Below are 10,298 nucleotides of genomic sequence, written 5' to 3' on the forward strand. Positions count from 1 at the left end.
CCAAGCCTGCCTTGCACTCAACTAACAGGACCGGAAGCCAGGACTCCCCTTCCCATCATCTGGGATTGCTCTGCTGCACGCTCACAGCAAGGTAAGAGCCTGGCTCTCTCCGTCACTTCACTACCAGCTCCCAATTCTCACCCTACATGAGGCCCTGGGCTTCCTTGGGTCTAGATCTGGGTGGAAGCTGAGAGTCTCAGGGTCATGAGAAATGGGATTTCACCTGACATATCTAGCCTCCTGTCCCACCCTGCATTTCTGTAGCCCAAACAAAGCTTGTGATTGCTTTTTCTATTTTCAAGTTTTAAGGATGGGTGAACTCCTAGACAGAAATTTGCTGGGCCTTCCCTTTACTCAAACAAAACCTATCTATCTGTCTATCTGTCTACCTACCTATCTACCTGTCTGCCTATCTATATGTCTATCTAATAAATCAGAGTGCAAATTATATGAATTTTTTGTTATGATGACCTATGTCAAACTAAGACTTCTACAGTTCATAGCTTTCCCATTCCTGGCCCTTTTTTTTCCAAAGGGGAGAATAAAGGTGAGAAGTAAGATGTGATCAGGAGAGTTGATTATAAATAGGAAGAAAGGCCCAGCCAGTTGTTCATAGCATTTGCCACTGCTCACTAAAGAACCTTGTACAATTTACTTATCTACCAGAGCTGTCTCCTGGGGCGTGGTATGGTATATGAATAGCTATGTGAATAGCTAGGTGGCAGAGTTTGGGGTAAAGGGTGGGCAGGAGATGATTGAGCAAGTTAAGGATCAAAGGCTGGAACAGCACTTAAGTTCATGGTAGGAGTAAAGCAGAAAATGGCTTCTTGACTCATACCTCCCCTCTCTCTCTTGCCAGTCCCAGGGCTTGAACTCAGGGCCTGGGTGCTGTCCCTGGGCTCTTTTTGCTCAAGGCTACTGCTCTTGAGCAAACAACACCACTTCTAGTTTTTGAGTGGTTCATTGGAGTTAAGTATGTCACGGGACTTTCCTGCCTGGGCTGGCTCTGAACCATGATTCTCACATCTCAGCCTCCTAAGTAGCTAGGAGGTGTGAGCCACCGGTGTCTGGCTTCTCACCTCTCTTAAATGTGCTAATGAAGTCTATTCAATTTAGTGTTATCCTAGTGATTCAACAGTTTGTTTTCTAAAAAGTTTTCTACATGTCTACACTGTGCCATCCCAGAGCACCGGAAGTCAATTAGACATGATCCTTGCCACTTATGGACTAATCTAGTTGAAATGCATCCCTCTCCACTCAGTTTTGCTTTGTTCCATCAAGTCAAATACCCCCCCCCATCCTTCCCCTTCCCCTCCTACTTCTTGCTTCCCTGGGGCTCTTCCTCTTGAGATGTTCTCGCTGCCCTCAGCTGTACCCAGCTCAGCATGCCAAACCCTGTGAGTCAACATTGCTTATCATGACGTGTCATGACTCTTACCATATCCTTTCTCTTTTTGTGATCGTGTGTGTGGGTGTGTGGGTGTGTGTGTGTGAGGAAGAAATCCAACACTGGAGGTAGAAGGGTTCATGTTTACTTCAGGCAATACTTTGATTTCCAGAGATGGAATCTGACTAGTTCAACCTTGAGGGCAGAGACAGGACAGACAGTTTGGTCAATGCTATTTAAAGGCCTCTGAGCAGTTTAAGGCTTCAGCTTTCTCATTCATCAGGGCTAGGCTAGTACATGGGATGGGGTAGGTGCTCGGTTAATGCTTGCTGCAGGAATGAATGCAGATTGCGTAAGTGAGCAAATGAAAGAGTAAATGGATTCTTGGAGGATTTCACAAGGCTCTGGGTGTGGCGAAGGAATAGATGAAAGAGGACAGCTTTTGAGATCCTCAGGACTCGGATCAAATGGGCCTGGAGAGTCTGCTCAGCCTGGGATTCCAGGAGCCGGTCAGACTCCCAGTCTCCTAAAAGAAATAAGTTTGTTTTAGGTCAGACAGATGCCAGCCATCAGCCTGGCACCCTGATGATGTCTGCCTGACGTCTCTGCCTTTTGTCCCGCAGGCGCTGCCTAGCTGAGCGATGAGGGTCCACGGCCTCACGCTGCTCTCTGTGCTCTTCCTGGCTGCTCAGGTGCTCTCTGAAAAAGGCAGACATGGAGCAAAGAGCGCAGAGCACCGGATATCCCACAGGCATCCACCAGGCCCTCTGGGAAAGGCCCAGTCTCAGCAGAGAAGCAGGGCATCCAAGTCTATGACCAATGGCAAATTTGTCACCAAAGACCAGGCCACATGCAGATGGGCCGTATCTGAGCAAGAGCAGGGCATCACCCTGAAGGTCGAATGTACTGGAACAGACCAGGAATCTTCTTGTGTCTTTGCCGGCAACCCCACTGAATGCCTGAGGCACCACAAAGAGAAAGTCTATTGGAAACAAATTGTTCGGACACTGCGCAAAGAGAAAAACATCTGTGGGAACAACTCCAAGACTATCCTGAAGACCAGAGTATGCAGAAAGAAGTTTCCAGAATCAAATCTCAAGCTCATATCCCCTCCTCTGCTTGATAAAATGAAGCCCAGGAAAGAGGAAGCAGAGGTCCTTCCTAGGGAGCCAGACAAGGTCGAAGAGGACATCTCTAGCCCAGCGGTGACCCTGACCATGACCATCAAAGACACTGAGTGTGAGGACGACCCGGAAGTGGCAAACCAGAGGAGGATTGCCCTGGCGTTCTGTGGGGAGAGCTGGAGCTCCATTTGCTCTTTCTTCCTCTCCATGTTCCAGGCCACATCCTGCTAATGAGGTCAGGGAACAACCTGACTAAGAGATGTGAAGTCACCTGTTCCTCGGGCTGTTGTAAAGCTCTTCACCTTCTCCATGGGATACAAACTTTTGGGCTATAGGAGTGCAGTTAAATATTTAAACAATTTTATAGTTTTGGTTTTTATGGTTGGTGCAACAATTTCCCTTATATACAAAGTCCTTGGACACGTTTACCTCCATGTATGCTTCCGTGGCCACAGAGCTGTGAGCCCATGAATAGTCAAGAGCAGTCTTTCAGCAAAACAAACCAGAGTGATGATTCCAGCAAAATCCTGCCAAATTAACAAGGATAATAAAGCTCTGGGTGTTCTCAGAAATATGTTTAAACCATTGTTTGTTTTCTCTACTTCTTGAGTTCCAAAAGAACTCATGGCCCATCATACGGGCCCCCCTACAGGAGGGAGGAAATGTCTAAGAATGAGTCCCACTTTCACTTTCCCAAGAGGTTCCCTGATGGAACCTACTGTAGATTCTCTCTTCGCAGTTCACCCATTTCCCTATGGTGTTGATGGAAATGTGATAACTAGGACCTCTGTGTTAGCTGGGATGTGCTCTGCCTGGTGGGAAATACTCTGTGTTGTACTTGTTATGTAACAGACACTGTGCCAGGTTCTTTCCATGGATTATGCATCTATCCATTATTTACCCATTTATTCATATGGCTTATGGAGCTCAGACTCCTCCCAGTCTGTGTGTTAGACACACAGCAATGCATCCAAGAGGGATGATCTGTCCTTACTGATGGAGAAAATGATAATAAATGTAATTCTATGCGTCAGTGAGAGAGAGCCAAGAACGGAGGAGACACAGGTGTAGGATAGAAGGAGTTTTTGACAGGTGGGCCAAGGAACCCTTCTCTCTAGAGATGAATTTTGAGCCTAGACCTAAATAGAAAAAGTGAGCCAGAGGATGTTTATGCGTAAAAATGTTTCAGGTCAAGGGGTATATCAGGGGAAATGCCCTGGCATTATAGTTAACTTTTTTTTTCAAATTCCTTAATTTTAGTATTTTGTCAGTCCCTCATGAAAAAGCAAGGAGTAAAAGCAAAATAATTTTTTTTCTTTTAAAGAAATTCTGGGGAAAGAAACCTCTCTCTTACTTTTTCTCTTTGTCTCCTGGCTGCTATGAGGTAAGAAGTTCTCCTCTGTTGCCCACTATGACCACAGCAGGCCCAGAGGGGCCGTGAGCCCACACTTCTCAAACTGTGAGCCCCAAGAAACCTGGCCCGTTGTTAAATCTTGGAACGCATGCATGTGTCACAGCAATAGAAAGCTGATGAACACTCTGCCATGCTCCCTGTCACCAAGAAGGGAGACAATACTCCATTCAGGTATCTCCTGACTTCAGTTTCTGCTCCAATGAATGGATTCTCTTAGCCCAGGTCACCTCATCAGGACAACGGGGTGATAAGCCCTAGTCTCCTGGAAGACTGATAGGTCAAAATCTAAACCCTGTATGACTGCCCCTTAGGCACTGTTGGTGTTCAACCATGACCGTTTGAAATCCACAGTATAGGAGTGGGTTGTGGAGGGAGGCGAACATTTTCCTGGTGAGAATTCTTTAACTGGAGAAGTGTTTTTGTCTTTTATAGTGCCATATGTGACCAGGTATCATTACTGACCCCGTACTGAGAGACAATGACCTCACCCCCCCCTTCCCTCACTGAATCCCCTCAACAAGCTTGTCTGGAAGGAGTTTTCTAACTGACGAACATGGCAAGATGGTGAAGTCACAGTGGCAGAGAGTGCAGAGTGATTCCTCATGTAGATGTTCACAAGTGCTCTGAGAAGCTAGAGAGGAGAACGACATGGGGCTCTACATGAGTGATCCAAACCTGACCGTAAGCAGGATTCATCAGTCCCTTCCACGCTCTTAGGGAGAGGAAGTTCCAGAAGCGCACACTTCCGTTTGTGCTCAGCTTTCTATCATCTTCCCATCTGGGGGATGGGAGGGGATGCTTTAAGATCACAGTGCAGCATAAGGAATAATAGCACAAGTTTTCTATTGGCATCTGTCTCATTTGCGCCTATCTATTATTCTCCATGAGAACCTTTTTGATATGCAGGAGCCCCCTTTTAAGTGTGTGTGTGTGTGTGTGTGTGTGTGTGTGTGTGTGTCCTTTGATGTTTGATTCCCCTTGATTGAAAGAGATGGGAATGCTTTAGGTAGGCACGAGGCACTGAAGGATATCATGTCTACATTTCCTGAAGCTACTCAGAGGCGGGACCTCTCTGTCCCTTTATGGATGCACACCTCCTCCCTCAGGCCCCGCTCACGCCCTGTGGTAGCTGACAACCCCACCAGTGCAGACTTGAATGGCTGGAATCCAGAACTCCTCACCTGGGCTCCTTCCCATCTGCCTTCTTTTCCCGCCCTGCCTCCTAAATTGTTTCTGGTAGAACCAGCACAATATATCAAAGTGTTGGGGTGTTGGGGCTGACAGTTCCAAGTACAAGTTCAGCCCTGGGGTTTTCATAATTCCTCGTGAGCAACATTCACCTTGAAATGGCTTCTTAAAAAAATATGTCATGCGACAATATGTAAGAAAATATCTATTAGGCTTTATCTAAGGGAGTGGTCCAGATGGTGGAATGGGGAGAAGATTCCACAAAAGAGATGGTTTTAGAGCTGGAGGGTTTGAGCTAGACAATCTAGGGTGAGTGTTCATAATGTATTTGGGATTGTGGGTATTGCACGGCACTGATGAGCCTACCCTTCCATTGCCACGGTGCTGACACATGACCCCTTTCTATACATATTGGGCGAGTAGATGAAAGAGGAGAGAAATCACGTGAGGGCAAAGATTATGGGCTTTAGAACAAGAGAAGCCTGGATGTTGGGTTCTAATTGTATAACTCGGGATGAGTTATTTTATCTCACCTTGCTCCTCTACAAAATGGGTCTAGGAGCATGTGACCCAGTTGCAGTCTCCTTAACTGAGTGAATAGATTAGCTGAGAAAGGAGATAAGGAGGTGATTTCTAAGAAACCTGCGCAAGACTCAAGAGAGTCCATGCCAAGGAGCTGCTTGGGAGCACAGAGCCTGGCTGGCCCTGATCGCCTCTACCCGAAGGCTCATGGGAGCTGTACCCTGTGTGGCCTGAGCAGAAGCAGTTTTCCTGACACAGTAGGAAGCCGGAAACAAAGCTGGATCTTGCAGGCAGACCTTGAGACATACTTCCTCTGCCTTCCATTGGCTTCCTCTCCCTCACTCTATAGCTAGAATGCATCAGGCTCGCTCCTGCATGGCTCCCTGGGTCATCTCTTCTGGTCATCCACATTTAACATTGCCAGCTGGACCACTCCTGACCTCCACGTGCTCACTCAGTGCCTTCAACTTGGCGTGTGAAAACCACACTTCTGATTTCCCATGCTATCTTTTCTCATTAATTCCTCCTCCCCCCACGCCCAATCCCAACTCAATTCATGATGACAGCCCCCTTCTAAACACTCAGGCAAGAAGGCCTTGGAGAGAACTATTTGTCTTTTCACCCTATTTATACAACTTACCCACAAATCCTGCACTCTCTACCTTTCTAGTGGTGTTCTAAACTGTACGTCATGACGTTTGCCACCCTGGTCCATGTGCCAGCCTCTCTTTCCAGATTATTGCAATAGTGTCTTCATGGGTGTCCTCTTCTTTGACCTTGACTCGTGTGGTCTATTCTTACACAGCAGCCAGAGAAACCCCTTCCATTTTGAACATCTCATATTTCTGCTAAAACTCTTCAATGGTCACCTTATTCAGTCAACTCCAAAAGAAATTCTTGTGCTTCCTTCCGAAGCTATGTGACCCCAGCTTTCTTCACTCTAACCTGGCCTCCATAATGTGAGCCACACTCTAACGGAGACTCACCCAATCCTATTTTATTTTTCCCTATCCCACTTATTATCATGCGACACGCACTATATTTATCCATACTACTGCATGCTTATTACCTATCTCCTACTAGGACATAGGCTCTCTGAAAGCAGAGTTGTTTAGTCAATGTCTGGATCTCCCATTCAAGCACCTACCAGGCCTGACCCTGCTTAGCTTTTGAGATCAGACAAGATCAGGGGCATTCAGGGTTGGAATCCAATACCAGAATCTTAATACATTTTTAAAGAAAATTCAACACAAGGACATTATTTCAATGTAGATAGTGCTGGACCTCAATTCCTGTTCTAGCAGTATGAATAAAGTTAAAGTGTTAATCCTTGAGAAGTGTCCATTTTCTTATCTGTAAAACGGCACTCAAAAAACTCTTCCTTATATATTAAATGAGGCAAGGCATATGAAGTACAGAATTCTCGGCTTGAAATATAGTTGGGGGGGGGGGGCTGGGAAGGTGGCTCAGTGGTAGAGCGCTTGCCTTGCATGCCTGTGGCTCTGGGTTCAATTCCTCAGCACCACATAAGCAAAAAGAAAAAAGCTGGAAGTGGCCCTGTGGCTCAAGTGGTAGAGGGCTAGCCTTGAGCTGAAGAGCTGAGGGACAGCGCCCAGGCCCAGAGTTCAGGCCCCACGACCGAATCCTTCCCCCCCAAAAAAAGAAATATACTTGGAATATGATTGCCATGCTTTAAACATACATACAAACATACATATAAAATAGTAAAACTGACGAAAAGTTGTTTTGAAAGGGGGAATGAGGCATAAAAAAGAGTGCCCTTTTAGCAAAAATAAAACAAGTAGGTTATATGCATGTATGGAAATAGCACAATTGATCCCCTTTGTATAATTCACATACACTGATAATGAATGCTAGCTACTGCAAGGGATGACATTGTCAGAAAAGAATTGTCCAAAAAGAAATGTATTTATTACCTTACTTAGGAAAAGATAACCCTTCTGTATACTACCTTTATAATAACAATAAAAATTTTAATTAAAAAAAACAGAATTTTAACCACTAAAAGCTCTTTTGACTAGTGACCATCATCCTCTCCTAAGTGTTCAGTCTTTTATCCAGGCCAATGGCAAAGTCATCATCCTTCTTAGCTTATGTGTGTCTGATTATATGGACCCTCTCTTCCTGGCTTGTCTTCCATCAGTCTGATGTGGAAACAAGGTGTTAATCTTAGGAAGATGTGTTGAAAAGCTACGAACTAAGAAACTGAAGAAGCTGAAATGTGGCCTTGAACCTGCACTTGGAATGCAGACACTGCTGTGGTCCTATTAGAGAGAAGCATTGGGCACCATTGAAGGATTTAGGAGCTGTCATCAGAAGGTCAGAAAAGGGCTTTCTGAAGAGGCAATAGCTGTGCTAAGACATTAGGGTAAGTCTGCAAACCACGAAGAACAGCTCAATCAGCACCATGGAGGAGGGACCTCCTCAGCTGTAATAGTAAAAGAGCTAGGGTGTTAGTCTGCAGTCCTGGGGTCCTCTGACTTTAAGCCCTGTTCCTCAGCCTAATTTGCACAACCAGGTCTGAGATATTCCAGATATTCTGAGGGCCCTTCTGTGGGTGGTGTGTCCCCCATTCTGGCTGCTTTAAAGTGTTGATATTCAGTAGTATCAGGATTCAGGGAATAAGTCTCAATATGCAGCATCCACATGTCTCTTGACGCTACTCAAAAAACCTCAGGGTTGAGGATGAGATTGTTCAACATTTCCCTGCTGGTTGTTAATTGTTGGTGTTGGGGACTATTCTTATTCTGTGCATTTAGGGTGCTTAGCAGAGTCCCTGGTTGCTACACCTGAGGTGTCTGGAGCCATCTTTCAAGTTGTGACAGCCAAAGGTGTTTTCAGAAGATTGTAAGTGAAGACAGCATCATCACTCAGTAAGTAAGAGCAAGACTATGGGGGAAGTGACAGGAAATTCCTAGTTCTTTAGGCCACCTGCACCATATATGTTCTATTGGGAAGAGAAAGAGAAAGGATTCCACATCCAAGCCATCTGGATGGATATGAAATGTAAGATATGGGTGGAGAGCTCAGAGTGGATCATGTTTAGTTGTTGTTATTGTTCATTATCATTACCTCATCTTGTTGCCATTTCTTGTATTATTAGTGGTGCCTGTGAATTTCAGGGACAATATGGTGTCATCCATTTAGTATGATGCTTGAGGATGGACCTGAGTTTTGTGTATCCTAGGCAACCTCTGTACTGCTCTGGGAACTTGAACTTGGTATGCAGACATCTCTGCTTTTCACCTTCTTGTTGCAGCATAGGTTAGCAGTGAATAGAATGTGTGTGTAACCATGAACAGACTTTCTGCTTTAATCACCTTGAATATACCTTCCCACTTGCTTTCTGATCTTCACTGATTTTAATGAGAAATTTTATTCATATTGAGCTTTCCCTGATTGTAATAGGCCACTTTTTCTTGCTGATTCCATGATGTTACTTTTTAATTATCTTTGAATTGTTGTACAGAGGGGTTTCAACTCAACATGCTTATTTATGAGTATGATCAATGTTTTTCATTGTTTCCTCCTGATCTGTCTAGTCCACATGATTTTGCTTTTATCTTTATATTTCAACAGTTTGAATATGTTATACCTACATGTAGATCTGTTTGTACTTATACTATTTCGGTGTATTAAAATTCTTAGTGAGGTAGATAATTGCTTTCAGCATATTTGGAATTTTCTTTATCACTACTTCAAATATGTTGTCTTTTTTGTTTCTCACCCATTACACAAACAAGTTTATGCTTCATAGACTCTGTTCATTTCCCTTCAGTCTTTCTCATCCTCTAGTCTTCATACTGGACAATTCCTGGTGATCTATATTTAAATCCAAATACTATTTCCTCAGATATTAAGCTACTTTAATGCTTTGTCATTTTAAATTTGCTCTGTGAAACTCCGGAGGGTGGTGTATAAAGGGGTTACATTTACATAAGTCAGGTAAAGAGTACATTTCTTTCTGGACAGTGTCATCCATAAGTTGTATAGTTCATTTTCAACATAGTGTCCAGTGAGTATCATTACTGCATTTGTTCACCTTTTGTCTTCCATTTCTGTGACTTTCCTTATACTCCCAAAGACATATAAACAAACAGGACACAAAGAAAAGAAAAAAACCAGCAAAAATCCTTGTTTCCACTTCCTGGAGTTTATTTTAATAAATATTATTTTGTATGATCAGATGTACATAGGCTTTGTGCCTTTCTGTTCCTCTCCTAAGTATTCTCCTGTGGTCTCCCTGTGTGTGAATGCCTAGAATCTTGTATAATTTATCATGTCCTGGTGTATTTTATATCTAGCTTCCACCTATGAGAGAAAGCGTGTGCCATTTGCCTCTCTGAGCCTGGCTTTCCTCATTTACCATGATTTCTCCTAGGTCCATCCATTTCCCTACAAATGACATAATATTATTCTTTCTAATGGCTGTGTACAACTCCATTGTGTATAGTTGCTACATTTTTTTGGATCCACTCATCTGTTGTAGGTCATTTTTTTAAAGGTCTTCAAAAAAGGAAAAGGGCAAGAAAGAATACATTACCTTTTCCCTGGATTTCCAAAGTAACACACATGCATGACTACAGAACAACCAACTACCCAGGTGGTACAAACAGTTCAAAGGAAAAAGGAGCATAACTCC

General features: G+C 44.1%; 1 protein-coding gene across 1 annotated transcript; it reads left to right on the forward strand.

Annotated features, from left to right (window-relative positions):
* Positions 1-3,106, forward strand: Fgfbp1 (fibroblast growth factor binding protein 1). The gene is made up of 2 exons (XM_070013074.1): positions 1-91; positions 2,011-3,106. The coding sequence occupies exon 2, from the start codon at positions 2,029-2,031 to the stop codon at positions 2,740-2,742; it is 714 nt and encodes a 237-aa protein (XP_069869175.1). The 5' UTR covers positions 1-91; positions 2,011-2,028; the 3' UTR covers positions 2,743-3,106.
* Positions 3,107-10,298: the final 7,192 nt, after the last annotated feature.

The sequence above is a fragment of the Dipodomys merriami genome, unplaced genomic scaffold (assembly GCF_024711535.1).
Source record: "Dipodomys merriami isolate MVZ:Mamm:240054 unplaced genomic scaffold, mDipMer1.0.p SCAF_9, whole genome shotgun sequence".
In the NCBI taxonomy this organism is placed as follows: Eukaryota; Metazoa; Chordata; class Mammalia; order Rodentia; family Heteromyidae; genus Dipodomys; species Dipodomys merriami.